Below are 18366 nucleotides of genomic sequence, written 5' to 3'. Positions count from 1 at the left end.
ATGCAAGAGTTTGAAATAAGCGAGACGATTTTATTATATAAAATTTTGGTTAGCTTAAAAGTCTACCTTAAATTATTTTGAATTTCAGCTTAAAGTATCTACCTTAATATTATTTTGTTAGTATGTACGATTCTATTAACGCATATCTGTATAAATTTAATCTTGAAATAAATAGGTGACTCTAGTTTCTTTAAATCAGAAAGAATTAAAATAATTCGTGAATATTAACGAAAGATGAACTCATGATTTATCAGAAAATATAAAGAAAGAGTTCAAGGACAATTTTGGGTTTCTCGTTCCTGGAATACAGTGTAGATATGGCCGAGCACTTTCGATTTTTGTAAAACGTGAACACGGTTAGACATGGTACATTAACCACTCCGTTTTCTACGCTCCATCAGCAGTAAATGTGTCTGGAAGCCAGACATGCCCGTAGTTCCCGGGAAACCGGACATTGAGTATGTATTAGGTTGCCGGAAAAGTTTTAAACCTTTTTGAGCTCTTTAACCGGAAGCCGCAAGACATTCTACACCGACGGAATAATGGCTGTTCCCATAAGCCCGCAATGTGGCAGAAGAGCACCCGTTGGAATAGAGAATATTTAATTTGAACTCTCGCTTTGTTCAAAGCTTTTTTAAGTATAACCCAATCAATTTTATTGCATATAATAATAAATTATTTAGTTGAGCATCATTAAATTGCCGATAATCAATTTTTAATCTGAGATAATACATGTTAAAATGGGCAAGGTCATTTTTCCAGTTAAAAATTTATTAATTTCACAATTTATTAGGCAAATATTATTTCGCAGATTAATTTAAAATATTAGAGTCTTAATAAAAAGGATATCTAAATCAGGATATCTAAGATACCTAATTTTTTTCAATTAAAAAACCTTTATATTCTTTTGTTTTTTTTTCATATGTATGAAGAATTAAACATTTTCAGTTTTACAAGATTCGATGTACTGTCACTTTCCAACTTGATATTATTTGTATCGAGTTTATTAAATCGCTTACTGAAGACAATGTTGCAGCGTTCTTTTGATGCAACGTCGGAGGATTTACGTAACATGATTTCCTTCAGTTGATGGATAATTCCTTGCTACGCGGAGTTCTTTTCTAATTACACGGTTATCCTTCGCACGACAATTTAAAAGTGTTAGCTACGCCGCAAGACGTGTAGAAAACAACATCTACCGCGACACTACTATTCAACATTGAATGAGAAATAATTTTCAGAACAGAAGAAAGCATAATTACATTCGGTTATTATGCACGTGCGCTTCTTGAATGCATTACTCACATTTACATACTTTCACGAATTATGCACATCGAATATATCATTATAAACAAAAACGTCCTTAATGAATATAATACCCATATTATTATTACTCCGAATTTTATGTTTTCATGTCAATTACTAAATCGAATGCAAAACGGTAAAGATATTGCTGTATTTGTATGTAAAATTTGTATGTTAAATTAACTTAAAAACATTTTAAAATATTGTTCTATTACTTTCAACTCATTAAAATTATTAAGCAAGGAAATCGACGAAGTCTACGTAGCCAGACAATTTTTATTTTCAAACAAAAGCCCGGTTATTATAAATATAATACTGAAACTATTCTGTACCCACAGAATACTTTGATTTATTCTCTTTAACAGGGAACAAGGCTGGAATAATAATCAGAGGGGATAACAAGAGATTGATTAAAAGGTATAAAGATTAGTAGCCAACGCGTCGCGCATGACGTTATTAAAGTCGGATTAAACGAGTGCGATGATTGAGAAATCGATTACTGCAGCCCGTGGAGGGCGGATAGACGCGCGAACAGTTTTAATGAATTTCAATGAGCTTGCACGACCCTCTCCGTTTGCTCAGACGAGGTTTAGGCAAACGTTAAACGTAAACGAGGGAATGCAAAATTGCTCGAGCCCCTTGCGTTAGGGCAACGACGGCGTTTCAACAGGGTGCATTTCATAGTAGTTAGTCGCGTTGTTTCCCGCGTCGAAAGAGCAACACGACATCAATTACGGCTCCGCTCCGCTTTTTTTTTTCTTCTCAGCTCATTCATCATCGAATCTCGTCCCGGCAACAGCAATTTCACAGAGCTTGCGCTCGCATTATTCGCACTGAAAATTTTACGCTGCATCTGTTCACCCTTATCCTCGTTGTTAAGACGATTTCGTTTGCATTGTAATAAAGCTTCCAAACGAACTGATACAAAATTAAAACTAGAGATTAATTTATGAAATTAGCAAGAAATATTTTATGCAGTTCATTCCTTCGTTCAATTCTACATTAACCTCTTCAGGGATACTGGCACATATCTGTACGTTTATTTTCTGCTTAAATTAAAATTAATCTGAGTAAAACAAAACCAAATTTTGTTGGAGAACAAAGCACTGATAATATTTTAATGAAACAAATAATTATTATACGATGAGATAAGGAACCCACTGTGGGGGTACCAATTACTGTGCCTATATCAAATATACCTATTTTTAAAGCACAATTAAGATTAAAAAAGTGATATTAAATTTTTTTTATTAAAATCAGTTAACGTTGTATATACCTCTGTTTTAATATTCATTATGCTTTAAAAATAAGTATAATATGAATAATACCACTTATTTCTAATACGTAGCCACCAGCTTATGTTTCATATATTTCTTTGACTGTTTAATTTTGTTTAATCTTGTTCGATCTCTTTTTGTAGATGTTATTTAAAATTGTTATCGGTAGAGCCGACTGTAACACATCGTTTCAATTAGTTTTCGTTCCGGAGTTTTGGTCAACAGTATGAATGATGTGATCAGAAGCATAACAGGCCGTCTGAAAGACAAATTAAGAAATTAAATCGCAACGAACAATTACTGGCAGATCTAATCGAAGCAGCGTTGATTATTCCATCACACTTCGATCTGCATACAATCGCCGACACTCCCGTTCGCTCCTAATTACCCGAAATGCTCGATGCTGGCCGAGATCGCGCCGCAGACAAGCCTTCAGGAAGCAATTAAGATCAGCTATTCGGTTTTTTTTTTCTACGAGCGTGGTCTCCGACTTCCTTCTTCTTGTTTTCTTCATATTCCGCCAGTTTGCAGAGGTCGTTGTAATTTTCTTACGCGTGCACGGCAATCATTGTCATTACCGTGCTACACACATCCTGTCCCGATGCTCGTCCATTTTCTCGAACCAGCTCCTTCTTCGCATGACAGTCAAAGTTTCCTCCCGAGCAAACAATGGAGAAACGGACGAGAGGAGTCATTGTCGCGGTTCTTTTGGTGATTTACGGGCCGAAAAATTTCGCTTCCTGCGCGGACGTTTCCTCGCAGATCAGCTTCGGGACGAACCAAGGTCATCGGAACTTCGGCGACCTCGGCTCGAAGGATGTCGCGGATTTGAATAAAATCGACGACCAGTCGGAATTCAGCTATTTACTCGGAGAGCTGAGAAAACGGACCAACGACGTCGCACGAGTGAGTCAATATTTATCCCCTCCGGCTGGAATTTGTTTATTGTTCTTGTAGAGGCTGATTCAGGAGTTGGTAGATCCGGCAGAGAAACTGCCGAAATTGTTTTGTTCTTTTGATAGATCACTGTTTAAATTCTTGATTTCGTGTAATATTTCAGTGAGTGGCTAATAAAATGGCCCATACGGTATAATTCTTGAGAAAGTCGTTGATGGTTGATTCATTATCTGCAATTCTTCAATAAGTGCCCAACAAAGTGGTCCGTTCTTATGTAATTGTCAATAAATGACTAATGAAATGGTCCGGTCTGTAATTTTTTAACAAGCCGCTGCAAGAATGGCTCGTTCTGTGTAATTTTTATATAAGTGGCTAATAAAATGGTCCATCGTGTGTAATTCAAAGAGTTACTAACATAACGGTTCACTTAGCGTAATTTCTGATGGCCGATAAAATGGTTGGCATAGTGTTGATTTCCAACAAATGATTGACAATATGGTTCAACTCGAATCAGATAAATTGAGTAATGCAAAGTTTGTACTATGCCACACGTGCAGAGTATAAATTTGTGTGTCATACAAGAGCTAGTATGCTTGTAATGATTTGTAGCGGGAACTTTCTATCAATGTTTCATTTTCGAACAGTCCCGTAAATCCTAATCTCACGAGATTTGTCTCGACGAAACAATGAAGCGGGGTCCGCCCGCAAGGTACATGTATCCACATTACTCACAACAAACATTTACACGAATCCTACCATCGACATTTATAGTTCGGCAAACTGCTGAACTTTCCGGCACGTCCGAGCATTCTTTATTCGTATTCGTCGGTCGAGATCATAAAACCTCTGGTTGGTTATGGATTTACGGGAACCTCGGCGCAACGTCATAAATTCAGAGACATAAATTGATCACACGCGTATCCGACAGTGGAACTCTTCGAGGTCGTTACGGGTAAAACATTTTTTATGGCACGAGTAAAAGGTAAAAGCGGAGGATAACGAATTTATTGGCGTGCTCTTGCCGTATTTCTTCCGACGAGATTTTTATAATTGAATCTGAGAAATTGCTGCGCTCAAAAATTAACAATGTAATAAAAACATTAATTTGTGTCTCCTAACTAGACTGCGGATCTTTATGCAAATTATCAAATATTTGCATTGATTGCAAGACCCAGGAGCAAAATAAAAGTTTCTTTCTTCTTTTAATTATTTCATTAAGCTAAAACCAATACCACTACACTGCTTTAAATTGTGCTTACCCATTTTTGTCATAAATGCATAAAATCCGCAGTCTACTTCGAACTTATCCATTTCTATACAGTAAATTTATCCTTTTATCATGAAACATCGAGCGTCCCGACTAAAATAAAATTTTTGTGTCAATAATATGAACAAGATAAAAGTAATAATGTATTTATTTATGGAAGCACAGTAACATATTGATATCTACTTTTATTTTGAAGGTAACACATTCTCAGGAACCCGCAACAAAGGAAATAATTTTAATAATTTGTTTTCGAACGTTTAGTATGCGAAACATGTTTCCAGAGGGATCGATCGAGGCTGTCGGACATTATAAACCATGTCCAGATTATGATCAACGGGAAGGAAATAAAACCAAGCTTGGACGGTTGTGAAAATAGTGTTTGCAAAGTGTCAATGTCGTCGACCCGTGATGATGAGGGTAACGTCATAACCGACGTGCACCTCAGAATAATAACGAGGCCCGAGATCGATTCTAAGGTCAATGAAATTCCGGTTGTCGACGGCGTCCGAGGCGTGGAAGATTCGCATGATCAGCCTGTCATATCCTCGAGACCGACGACATACTTGCGTAACGATATTCCGCAGGTAATTCATAGCATCCTTTATGGAGCCATAAAAGTAACGAGAATGTAATTAGTCGGATCTTCATCGATTTTTATCACAACCGCACCGACAATTTTATACATTTATGATAAAAAATGCGGTGAAACACAGGATAGGAAAAATAGCAAAAGATTTTAAGAAGTCGATTACATTGTTCGTAACTTGTTGAAATTATTAAGAGGAGTAATAAATGTCTATGCAGTCTCTATTTGTTGCAGGGATGAATAACACTTTTGGTTCGCATAAATGTCCGCATTCTAACCACAAGTTTAAATACATAAATTCCCCATAAGTTTATGACGTCAATAATTGCAAATTGGAAAATTTGGGATCCGCAATTTTTACGGGTCTAGTTATGCTAATAATGTATGTCAGGGATGAGCATTTTTAACTCAATTGAGACAAGATCTTCCCCACCATAGTATTGTTCCCCCACTCTAATTTCCCCTTCTACCGCGCTATTCCCCCATGCTTCCCCCTCGGCCCAGTCACGTGACGCGTTTCCCCTCAATCAGTGCTCCCTCCCCTCGTCTGGCAACACTGCGCGACATGCGCGACATGCGCGCAGCATGAAAGAGACGTTGGTGGGAGAAACAGGCGTTTGAGGGGCCCCTACCGTGCCCATCACTGACATATATTACCAGTTATATTTTTATTGATTCCTTAGCGTTAACAAAAATATTGTATTATTTCTACAAGATTTAAAAACCGAAGATTTTTGATGCTGCAAGAATGAAATCGAATATGTATACTCAGTTCATATTAAGTAGTTAATACTGTCATATTTCTTATTTTTAGTTGGTAAATGTTATTATTATGTAAACTAGTACGATCAAGGGTAGATATTATAATTCCTCTCGACTTAAATAAAATAAGAAAATTGACTATTACAGATTTAAACTTGTGTCCAAGGCGACGAGACTTTTGGTGTCAATGAAATGAGAGATTTAATCATTACAGATTCAAACTCGTTTCCAAGATGGCGAACCTTGGCATCAAGGTGGAAGAACCTTTCAGAGGCCACAAATTATGTGGCGCAACCATGTTCCGGTGCAATTTACTGGGAGACTATATCCACAATATGGCGGACGGCCAGCTGCTGCGCCCGTCGTTGACGACAAGATAGACCCACCACTTAGCAAGACCCAAAGAGGCAATAAATAAAATCCCGTTGATCCCGATTGTAGTATTCCGTTCTTGTAAATACTATTGCCAAGTACAATAAAATGCAGACGTCGTTGAACAATGCACCTAACTCTTGTTTCATGAGGATCAAGCTTTAATCGTTTAACAAAATACAGGCATCGTTGAACAATGTACCTAACTTTTGATTTTTCCATTTTTAAACAAATGGGAAAAACGAATCCTACTGGTCCCGATTATAATATGTTGTTCTTGTAAATATTATTGTCAAGATTAATAAAATAGAGATATTATTATATACATAACTTTCATTTGATGAAGATAAAGCTTGCAACGAATTTGTAAACCATTTAAATAAATTCCAATTTCTTATAATATTACCCTACATTAAACAAAAAATTGATATAACAACTTTTCCATAAAAACTGCAGCACAACCAAGGTAAATATTTAAAACAAATAGAAACAGTATTTCCTTTTTTTCAATAATTAAGAATTGATCGGTTGGACAATATATTTTTATTGTTAACAGTTTCTTGTATATAACACTTCAAAATGATTTTTATTCTAGCTTTCAACTATAGCACCAACCCTTTTTCTGTTTTAATAAGAATTTTCATACGCAGTGTATAAAAATCGTCTGGTAGCATGAAATTACCTAGTGATCTCTTCATTTTACCTGGATCTAGATCTTTCACCGTTGATCTTTCTGTTTAAGATGACAGATAATTCCGTCTATTATCGAAAACAATAGCGTGCGAGTTTAGGCGCTCCACGGTTCGAGATTCACTTAAATAGATGAGTATTTCTATGGCATCAATGCAAGTATATTTGACAAGTAAAATATTAAAAGTATTGTTTGTGACCCTGAGTTACAAAGAATCTCGGTTCAGAGAGGATAAAGGAGAACAAAAGCTGTTGCGTATTGAACGCAACACGCGACGGTTCGGTAAAACCGGTCAATTATCGTTACACACTCGCAGGTTTAGTCTTCGACGGTGCGGAAAGTGATCTTCCCATTGTCGTTGACGCCGGTCGTCGATATTTTGTGAGAGACAGGCTTGCCGTCCGGACCAACCACGGTTTTCGAACTCGAGCTCGAAAATACTCCATAACTGCCTCCAGAGGGCGGTGAAATTTCTTCACCGAATCTCGATTGAACTCCCGGAGCAGCCTGCAAAATAAAATCCGCGATTAGGCATTATTAGCAGAATCATTGCATTGCACTTCTCCTTCATGTTGTATAAATCGTTTTTCTGATAACTCTGCTTATGTTGTTTACTATTACACTGCGGATCTTTATGCAAAATAAAAATTTTCTACCTGAATTGCAACAGACTGGAGTGAAATAGACATTTATTTTCTTTTTTAATATGTTTAATAGGTTGAAAGTAATATATCAGTCTTTTAAAACTTTGCTAATGTTTTTACTGTTTTAAAATACGCCTACCCATTTTTGTCGTAAACGCATAAAATCCGCATCATTTTAAAGATCATTTATTGTTTCATCCATCTGCCTTGAATAATTTTTGAAAATACTGTAACTAGCGTTTCGAAGTTCAAGACATACATTGATTTAAGATTTAATCATACTTTCGACCTTTTTTTTGATTTTGTCATACTTTCAAAAAGTATGACATTTTGAGATGAAGAAGAAGGCACCGATCAGTTCCTCCTTTTTTGGTTAATGTTTCTCCTTTAGACTACTGTAATTAACTAATGAGATGTTAATGATGAAAATAATTGTACCGATAGAATATAGATCATACCGGATGGATCGCGCCAGCTTGATAGCCACCCTGAGGTCCTAATTGAATGCTGGAAACAGCAGTGTGAGCACCAGGCTGTCCTGAATAACCATCAGTGCCTATGCGATTGGCAGTCTCAAAGATCCTGTGCAAAACATAATTCTTAAAATACAATATAGAATACAATATTAGAATAAGAAAAAGTATTATGTCAATGATTCAATAAAACTACTAAAATCAATACATATGTAAATCAATCATCTCATACAAATATGAATCAACAATAAGTTCAACAAAACTGAACAAATCAACTATAATATTTGTATCACTTTGATTTGATCACTAACGTATTAGATTCGTTGAACGATCTCAGATCTCCAAAATTAAATCTGTTTTTGCCGAAAAGATTGCTCTTTTTTGACTCACGCTTGTTGCTGGTGCTGGAACTGGTTCTGCAACTGTCTGAAATAATCCTCCATTTGCTTTTGGAAAGCGTCCGGATTGTATCCAGGGAACACAAACGAATTATCCGGGAACGGGTTGCCTGTAAACATTGAAACGCGAATGAACAATATCGAAAAGCCGCAAATCCGTCCACGGACGAACACAACAATTCATGCAAGCCTACACTCGGAATTCGCGAGTATGCGAAATTAATCGTTCAACTCCATCATCCACAAACTACAAGCATCCTAATTCCTCCGAACTCGCGTCATCTGTCTTCTCGAAAACAAATTTGACATACTCGCGATCGTGACGCATGCACATCGGACTAAATTCAGTGGTTACTGTTACTAAATTCAAAATTGAAGAATCAATGTGGACAGGTAACCGACTAACGAAACTGAATTTCCACCTAGCTGGCTACATGGCTAAAATGTCTATCGATTTTCCTGAACGCGGATCATCGTAGCATGCACGATCCGCCCGATTCTATCTTCGTGCGACGGGGTCTTCAGGATCATTACCTACTCCACTGTAACCAAATCCCCCAGCGCTACCAAAGTTCGGTATATATGCAGCACCCGGTACGTATCCAGCATTCGGCACGTTGCCGGAGTTAGCATTGGCGGTGTTAGGCGAATCGTCGACGAAAGCTCCCCGAGTGGATAGCGGAGGTTGCTTGGCGCCGTAGCTTGCGCCACCTCCGAATCCTCCAGCGAAACCTCCGGACGAAGCTCCAGCCGAGGCGAAGGACGCGGCCGCTCCTTGTCCGTTGTGGGTCCCGGTCCAGGCGTAATTGTTAGGACCTGGGATAGAGTTGAAAGTAGGATCACGGTATGGGTTATAAATCGACGAATAGTCCGGAGCGAAGGTCGAGATGGGGGGCGGGTACAGTCCGATCGTTGGCTGAGGATGACCGGAAGAAGCTGCAGGTTTCCGCGTATCAGGTTTCGGAGGCTTCTTCGTTTCGGGAGACTCCTCGGTGTTGATACGAGAACCTAACTCAACCTTCGGGGTCGTCGACTTCTGCTCGTCCGACGTCTCAAGGTCCTTCGGTTCCGGCGTGGTCGCTTCCTCTGATTCAGTTGCTGAAGTGGTGGCGGGTTTAGCGGAAGGGGTCGTTGGACTTTCGACGGGCGTGGAACGGTTCGGATTCGGTGCGTTCGGCTTGGGATTAGGCTTCTTTGGGGATGCGTTCGCGGGAGTTGTGCTCGGTGCAGAGGCAGTGACCGAGTCCTTCGGCTTAGGCGTGGCGGTGCTTTCAGCGGTGCTCGAACTCTCGAAGATCGATTGCCGTTTCGCCCTCGGCGTTTCGACGAACTCCCTGCCAGCCGTGAGTTCGCTTTCTTGCAAGACGTCTTCGCCGATGAACAGAAACAGAACACCAATGGTCGGTTGGTTAATCGTTCCCAGCGATACGCGCCGCCATCTTTGATGCGGCTCGCGGTTATTGTCCACATGCTTTCCTGGCAGACCAGTGTTGCTTCGGTCTGGCGAGCATTGGAGACTGTTTTCACGATTTTAACGAGACCGTGAAATGGATACCCCGTTCTTAATTTTTGGGACCTGGGCTCGTTCTAATTCGACATTGCATATTTTCTACCGACCAGTTCAGGGTATTCAGAAATTTACAGCAAAAATTCATAGGGAAATTTACAGTAAAAATTGATAGGGAAATTGACAGTAAAAATTCGTATGGAAATTTACAGTAAAAATTCGTATGGAAATTTACAATAAAAATTGATAGGGAAATTTACAGTAAAAATTCGTATGGAAATTTACAATAAAAATTGATAGGGAAATTTACAGCAAAGGTTCATAGGAAAATTTACAGTAAAAATCCTTTGGGAAATTAACAGTAAAAATTGGGAGGGAAATTTACAGTAAAAATTCGTATGGAAATTTAAAATAAAAATTGGGAGGGAAATTTACAGTAAAGGTTCATAAGGAAATTGACAGGGAAATTTACAGTAAAAATTGACAGGAAAATTGACAGTAAAAATTCGTATGGAAATTTACAATAAAAATTCGTAGGGAAAATTACAGTCAAAATTCGTAGGGAAATTTACAGTAAAAATTGATAGGGACATTTACAGTAAAAATTGATAGGGAAATTTACAGTAAAAATTCATAAGGAAATTTAAAGTAAAAATGCATGGGGAAATTTACAGTAAAAATTCATAGGGAAATTTGCAGTAAAAATTCTTTGGGAAATGTACAGTCTCCAATCCCCGCGGCCTGCAGCTTCACCGAAGACGCATGCGTGTGAGAGAGAAAGTTTGGAAACACGTTGGATAAGTAGACAGACACGAGGTTTACTTTTCTTCCTCGCTTCCGAGACGGGTTCCGTCATAGTTCTATTGAGTTAGGAGGAGACAGTGACCGGGTTGGCGAACAAACATGCAAGAACGTTTTCGTCGTGAAACTTCCTTAACACACACACATACACATACCAACACTGATTTCTTAGCGAGGACACGTTAGGATTTCTACTATAGCCCAGCAAAGTAGAATGAGAGTCATGGACGTTGTTAGCCATTGGTAAACAGAAATATGACGGAAACAAGTTCGTTCTGTTGTCGAATGTTAATTCGAAAGTTGTACTGTGCGCGCCGCGCAAGAAGTCTCGTGATAGGAACGCGGAGCTGATTGGTCAGAGTGGTAGGGCCACGCCTCTAGCTGTTCTATTGGCTACGGCGGTTGCACATACTGTGCAGCGCGTGACGTCAAAGCCTAAGCATTGGCCTATTCGAACGTCGACGGTGATAATAGGCGGAGAGATCGAGTGCCACCTTTGACCTTGTACCGTCCCGTGGGACTTCTTGCGAGGCACAGTACTAACACGTGCCTGTTTAATTCGTGACTGAAAATGTCGAATTCTCAACTTTTAATTAGGTTTACGTAAATTGATTATGTTAATTAAATTGGTGAAATGTATCGCTTTCCTCTTCAAATATTATCGGCTGTTACGATACTCCTCTCCAGTCAGATTACACAATTTTCTAACAGCTCAGCAATACAAACCAAAACATTTATGCATAATCAGAACTGCAGAGTGGTTCGAGAAATCAGCAATCTTTTATTAAATCGTTTTATCGTGAAATGTTGTCAAGAATTATGTAACTATGATACGGCCACACAAAGTGTAAACAGTTTGCTTTTGACGTAGAGACTCTGGAATCACTATGAAACTGCTGTTAGACTTCTGCTATTTAGTTAGTTACATCTGTGTAATTTGTCAGAACCTTGTTCTCTACTTAATTCAATAAATAATTCTTTCACTTCGTTGTGTCATAATATTCATATTGCAATAAAATGTTTGTTATTTTTATTTTACTGGAAAAGTCCCTACTAGACCGCGGATTTGAGGCATTTATGATAAAACTGAGTGAACATACTATTTTCAGCTTGTTAAAATTATTAAAGTCTATTTGGTTCGTCTCTTGCGATCAATGAAGAAAATTATTACCATTATTATTAAATTATTATTATCTTTTTTTAATTTTTATAAATGTTCGCGACTGGAAGCTTGCCCAGTTAAAAGGTTAAGACTCGCGATTTGCTTAAAAAAAAAGCTCCCTATCTTTCTCTGTAATTGGCACTCCGTGAACGTGTTAATGCAGTATAAATTAAGTGTCCAGCCACGGGCAGACAGAAAGATTTACAATCACACGGTCTCGTTGTCACGGAGTGCACGAGAAGAACTCGAGCAAAAAGGAAGTCGAAGGAAAGTATCTTGGCAAGGGTCAAGGTTGAGAACGAAACGAGGTCACGGTTCGTAAACCTCGCGAAGAATTATCGTCGATTGTTGATCGGGACATGCGTTGCGTTACGCAAATACAATCAGGAGAAGAACGTCGCCGAAGAGGCGACAGTTACCACCACATACGCGAAGGAATATCGATTATCGATTCGCCACCTCGCATGCACCTACGCTACAGAATCGCGTGCATAGTTTGCGCCGATTTTACCGGTACGCGGCATGCGGACAGAAATTAATTAATTATCTGCTGACACTTTTATTGACACTTCATTGCATTCAATCATTCGAAGAATTCCATAAATGATCAGTTTTCCTTTATTTATCATTCAAATCGAATGTTTCCTTAATTAATGGACGAGGAAATCTATATTTAATCGGGTGTTGAAATCTAGAAAAATTTTCTGTGTTATATTTATTTTATGTGGAAGCCTATAACTGAATCTAAAATTGTGTGTTCAGTACAAAATATTGTACTTTGTTCGTTTTCGAAACTGCTGCACGTAAATTCAAGACTTCGTCGAATCCAATTTCCACGCGAATTAACTATCAATGCTCATTACATCTTTATAAGATTAAATATAATTGAGCGATTCATGGTAATAATTACGGACATTCTGATAATCTTGGAGAGAAAAAAAAAAAACGTTGCCCGAAGCAAAATCAGAGGCGGCACGGAAACTTTCGAAGCAGTGTTTTTCGAGTCGACTTCGACGATCCTCGGGCAACGAATTTCAGCTTCGAGCGCGGTAGAATGTAAAATGACGGCCGCTCCTGCCATTGAGGGAAGCCAAATATGTAAATACTGAAGCAACAGCCTCAGACCTGTTCCCGAATACAAGCATTCCTAGCGTTTGCTCATCCGTCGCCAACGCTCCTCGGATTAACAATAATTTATTAACATTTCACGGCTGCCCCGTCGCCGGTTTCTCAATAATCATCCTGAAATTTCCGCTTTAAACGCGCGGCCGTTGCGTAACTTATTGTTGGACATAATTCGTATTATCCTTGGCTTACGCAATGGAGGAGGATTTCATCGGAAATTAATATTCGACAAGTTCGACGACAATGGAAACGCTTCCACGAAAGCCTAGCTAATCGTAAATAATTAAATCGTGATCGTTCGCGCGGAAACAGACTGCTCGGTAAGCCCTTGGCCATCAAGCTTATTCACTCATCGTTTGTGCTAATCTGCGCGTTCCCTCGATAATGGAAAAGTCAAAATTGAAGTTTCGGCATGGAAGAATCCATTTCGGTGGAAACAGTCACAAAATGGTTTCCTTCTTACTCTGCACAGATCCGTAGACTCTCAAAAGACTAAAACTATTTTGTTTTAATAAACAAGCACTATTTATCCTCCTGGTTTAGAAATTAATTTTCACTATAGTACATGGAAGGAAATCAATTTTGACTGAAGAATGCAGAAGAGTTACCAGGAATAATCGCTATGATAAGTAGACTGCCTATATCATTGTGGAGAATGTAAATTGTAGGAGACAGAAATGAAATAAACATGAATTTTGGCTAAAAGTGTCAGGCACAGTCTTTTCAAACAATTTTGTTGATCGCGTTACACGGAAGTGCACGGTAAACATGTACTCCTCGGCGCAGTCATCAATGATGCACGCGAAAAACAACCGTTAAGTCTACGAGGCTCGGACTGCATTTTCAGCGAATGCAATGTTCGGGTTCGTTTCTTCCAGTAAAAGTGTCAGCGTGTTCGTTGGATCCTCGTTACCAACGGATCAATTAGCCAGATCGACGGTGTACGTCGCACTAATTACCACGCGCAACAGTCTCGCGTATCCACGTGTTAATAACACACACAGAGAGAGAGAGAGAGAGAGAGAGAGAGAGAGAGAGAGAGAGAGAATAAGAGAGAAAGAGTGAGTGAGAGATACGTGTATTCTACTAGTTTCGTACTTTGTGCATCCGTGACTATTATAGCAAGCGGTGTGCGTTCGCGTGTCGTTGTTTGTCGAATGACTACTCACTTCTTCGAACTCTGTAAAATGGCACGTGAGCCTCCGCGAGTGATCCCGCGACGCCTATAATCACGAATAACGTCAAGATCCTGGTATCCATTTTGTCTGGCAACAGGGGAACCAGACGGCGAAATTTGTCGAGCGAGTTGCTTTGTGTCACTATATACCGAACGCGGGGATTCGAATGGTCCTGGCGCTGCCGCTGTTTCTACCGGAATGACTGTCTCAATTGGCACCTCCGTCATCTTATATAGCATTCGCCGGTACCGGCTTCTTTGCCGCCCGACCGTTTCCGCACGTGTGAAAAATTGCACGGAAACGCAAAACTGCAGAATTAAAAGCTCTACCCGTGCGTCGACGGGAACTAAACGTTAGGCTCCGTCAGCAAAATAGTATAGTACGGAGAATCAATCAGTTTTCGACTGTTTCTATTTTCACGCGACTCTGCTCCCTCAGTACCATTCAGAGCAAATAAACATATTAATATAAGTAATAAACAGACAGCGGATTTTATCATAATGAAGATGTTCGGGTACAATTTGAAACAGCAAAACGATTTACAGAATTTAGCAGCACCATATATAATTTCTTTTCGACTCTATAATATTATTAAAGGAAGGAAGACATTTTTACTTAATTTCTGTTTTTATATTAATGCGGGAAATTTTTATTTTGCATGAACATCCACAGTCGGCTAGTGAATATATTCGCTGTGCAAATTGATTCGTGTCACTGACAAATTAATTATTTGCAAAATTAAATGTCAAATTAATTAAGCTGGCGTTCATAAACTTATCATAATAAAGATTATCAGGTACAATTTGAAACAGCAAAACCATTTTAAGAACTTAGCAGCACCATATATAATTTATTTTCGACTCTATAATATTATTAAAGAAAAGAAGACATTTTTACTTGACTTCTGTTTTTCGTAACTGATACGAGAAATTTTTATTTTGCATAAACATCCACAGTCTGCTAGTGAATATATTCGTTGTACAAATTGGTTCGTGTCACTCACAAATTAATTATTTGCAAAATGAAATGTCGCTTGTAAAATGGTGTGACTGTATAAAAATTGATGAAGTATAAATAATAAACAGGCAGCGGATATTATCATAATACAGATGTTCGGGTACAATTTGAAACAGCAAAACTATTTAAAGAATTTAGCAGCACCATATATAATTTATTTTCGCCTCTATAATATTATTAAAGAAAAGAAGATATTTTTACTTGACTTTTGTTTTTATATTAATGCGGGAAATTTTTATTTTGCATGAAGATCCGCAGTCTGCTAGTGAATATATTCGGTGTACAAATTGATTCGTGTCACTCACAAATTAATTATTTGCAAAATTAAATGTCGCTTGTAAAATGGTGTGACTGTATCAAAATTGACAAAGATTATTTCTAAGATTTGAATATACACTTTGATTGCTTGTAAATGAACAACAAATTTATGAAGTTTGAGAATTATAATAATTTGTACACCCAATAAGTCAAAATAAATGAAATAGATATGCAGTCTATTGAGAACTAGATGTACAAAGAAATAGAAATCACTGTTTTACGTTAATTTGTATGTTTATTTGTTTGTTTGGATCAGTGATATATTGTGATAAAAATTGAAATAAACCTAAACCTGAATAAATGCAGTTTTGTTGCTTTTGTAAAATAATATGATTTTATTGCTGCGCAGCTAGTCTTGAGAAAATATCAGAAGAATTGCAACGTTGAAATGTTGTAATTGCAATACTGTGCTTCCAGATCAATAGCAGATTCAAAAACATTGGTAACTGGTGCACTTTAATAAAAGAAACTTGATATCCTTGAATCTATAAGTACTTTTAAGGCCACACAACTTAGTGCTGTGTCTGGGGACGTACATTCTGAATAATTATATTGTAAAAACAATATTGAAAGTCTTTTTTAATTTGGTTTGTGTATCTACATTATTTCATATTAGCAAGGTTTTCCATTCGAGTCTCCTTACTCGTTATATGTCACAAAATAAGGATGAATAAATGTTTCCATTATACTAACACAAACAACAGTGAATCACTTTGCAAATCGACTCCTGTCTTCGTTACTTGATAATATACTAGATTGACGTCCGTTTTTGTTGGCTGAGTTGCAAAGTAGTATAGATATTAACACTTAAAATTAATGCATAGACAAATTCTTACATTTCGAATAAAAGAAAATGTAAGTATTAATTTTTAATATATTTTTAACACGACTAAAGGGGCATAAAAATAATATATAAATAAACTTGGATCTACGTTAAAATTTTGTTTGACAGAATATTTTGAGTTATACTTTTTTTTTAGTTTACATTTAATCGGAAACAAAATCATTGACCTTGCGCAACAACCCGGCAACCTTGATCCGTATTGTGAGCCAAATCCAGTTTTCTTCCTCTCATTCTTGGTACTCTATAATTTTTACATCTTTTCCTGATAACCTTACGATAACAACGACAACAGTTAACGGTTTTAAACAAACTAGAAACGAACAGAATAATAAGCTACGCTTCAAATATCGTGGACGATTTGAAGGTCTCGCGTCGGAAAATATTTTGGAGTTAGGTTCCTCGTTCAGAAATCCCGTTCAGTTCCATCAAAAGTGTAAATCAAAGTTTACGTCATCGCGCATAGCGTCCGGTGGTACCCGTCGCCATTAAACATCATCAACCAGTCAAATCACAGGCGCCCACCTATCAGCTTTTACTTTTTTGGATCATGTGAATGACCGAGACATTCATTCGAACAATGAACAAAAGAAATTCACAGGATTTTTATCCTTTTTGTTCCTCCTTCGATTTTTGCAACTTGCATTTGCTAACATTGAAAACAAACGCACACTTTGTACATTTTAAGCAGGGAAGACGAACTCCAAAAATTGTAAAATTACAATAAAAAATTGGCGCTTCAATTCCTTGTACATTTTAAACAAATTCAAAACCGGCGAAAGTAAGGCACGAAGTCTAATAAATTACAGTGAAAAATTGGCAATGTTTTGCAACATTTTCCAACTGTTTTGAATAGGAGAAGCGCTGCTTGCGCTTTCACCCGATGATCTCTTCCATTTGCATTTATCATTCCAAGAACCGAGTGTCATTTCTTGTAATGCTTTCCGTTACATGTGCCAGAGATATCGAGGAATATTAAACAAATTAAATAAATGGATCAGCAAAAATTGTTAACCACATTTAACCGCGTAATTGAGATTTATATTCATTATTGTCGCCAATAAAACTATGTATTGTAACCGATCCATCGAACACTTCTATATTATTTATGTATTCTGTTGCAGGTGGTAAACGATAAATAATAATCGAGACAGTTCATTCGTCATTTTTTCCGGTAAAGGAGAGAACCATGTTAACGCATGCTTGAATGACGAATTATCGATGAATCGATCAGGATCTGCCCGCGGTTATTTGATTATTGGGTAGCAATCGACAAATTACTATGCTCTGCTCGTTCCTTCGTAGAAATCATTGACATTGTGGTTCCTTTGTGTGTTTAACAAAATATGACGAATTACCGACGCAGAAGTTTCCGCAAAGCGATTTCCTCCTTTGGGAAAACTCCATAGAGAAAAAAACAACGCAATCATTCGCCTTTGTTCTTTCGTGAAGACGTTGACGATAAGAAAACAGCAAGACAATGAACAAATAAGAAAAATAAAAAATTTAAAAAATTTTCTTTTTCTCCTTAAAAAATTCGTTATATATTTTCTCTTATATTTTAATTATGGATATTGTCATGAACGTCGTTCAAGAAGAAACTTTAGATGCCCAAAAATTTTCGAACGTTTTAGAGTACATAATAATCACTTTAACAAATAAGTTAATTCAATGTTTTAGCTGCATTTGTCTGTTCGTAAATAAAAATAGCAAACAGCTCTAGGCGACATCAACGTCTCTGCAGG

The 18366-nt window shown here is 37.7% G+C and overlaps 2 protein-coding genes across 2 annotated transcripts; one reads left to right on the top strand and one right to left on the bottom strand.

The window, feature by feature from the left end:
- The first annotated feature begins 3177 nt into the window (after window positions 1–3177).
- Window positions 3178–6595, top strand: LOC143365839 (uncharacterized). Its single transcript, XM_076806412.1, has 3 exons — window positions 3178–3488; window positions 5028–5330; window positions 6309–6595. Exons 1-3 carry the CDS (start codon window positions 3252–3254, stop codon window positions 6510–6512), a joined length of 744 nt encoding a protein of 247 aa, XP_076662527.1. The 5' UTR covers window positions 3178–3251; the 3' UTR covers window positions 6513–6595.
- A 395-nt stretch (window positions 6596–6990) lies between these two features.
- Window positions 6991–14661, bottom strand: LOC143365825 (uncharacterized). Its single transcript, XM_076806385.1, has 5 exons — window positions 14437–14661; window positions 9207–10040; window positions 8665–8782; window positions 8260–8383; window positions 6991–7664 (listed from the first exon to the last, which is right to left on the bottom strand). The coding sequence occupies exons 1-5, from the start codon at window positions 14525–14527 to the stop codon at window positions 7476–7478; spliced, it is 1356 nt and encodes a 451-aa protein (XP_076662500.1). The 5' UTR covers window positions 14528–14661; the 3' UTR covers window positions 6991–7475.
- Window positions 14662–18366: the final 3705 nt, after the last annotated feature.

This window comes from Halictus rubicundus, chromosome 2, assembly GCF_050948215.1.
Source record: "Halictus rubicundus isolate RS-2024b chromosome 2, iyHalRubi1_principal, whole genome shotgun sequence".
Lineage (NCBI taxonomy): Eukaryota > Metazoa > Arthropoda > Insecta > Hymenoptera > Halictidae > Halictus > Halictus rubicundus.
The sequence above is the reverse complement of the archived record's forward strand: the minus strand, read 5'-3'. Positions and strand labels throughout refer to the sequence as shown.

Coding starts and splice junctions, on each gene's coding strand:
- LOC143365839 (XM_076806412.1), top strand. CDS start 3,252: ATGGAGAAACGGACGAGAGGAGTCATTGTCGCGGTTCTTTTGGTGATT. Junction 3,489..5,027: donor GGACCAACGACGTCGCACGA/GTGAGTCAATAT, acceptor ACATGTTTCCAG/AGGGATCGATCGAGGCTGTC. Junction 5,331..6,308: donor TGCGTAACGATATTCCGCAG/GTAATTCATAGC, acceptor TAATCATTACAG/ATTCAAACTCGTTTCCAAGA.
- LOC143365825 (XM_076806385.1), bottom strand. CDS start 14,527: ATGGATACCAGGATCTTGACGTTATTCGTGATTATAGGCGTCGCGGGA. Junction 10,041..14,436: donor ATTTTACAGAGTTCGAAGAA/GTGAGTAGTCAT, acceptor TCATCGGCGAAG/ACGTCTTGCAAGAAAGCGAA. Junction 8,783..9,206: donor ATTTGGTTACAGTGGAGTAG/GTAATGATCCTG, acceptor CAATGTTTACAG/GCAACCCGTTCCCGGATAAT.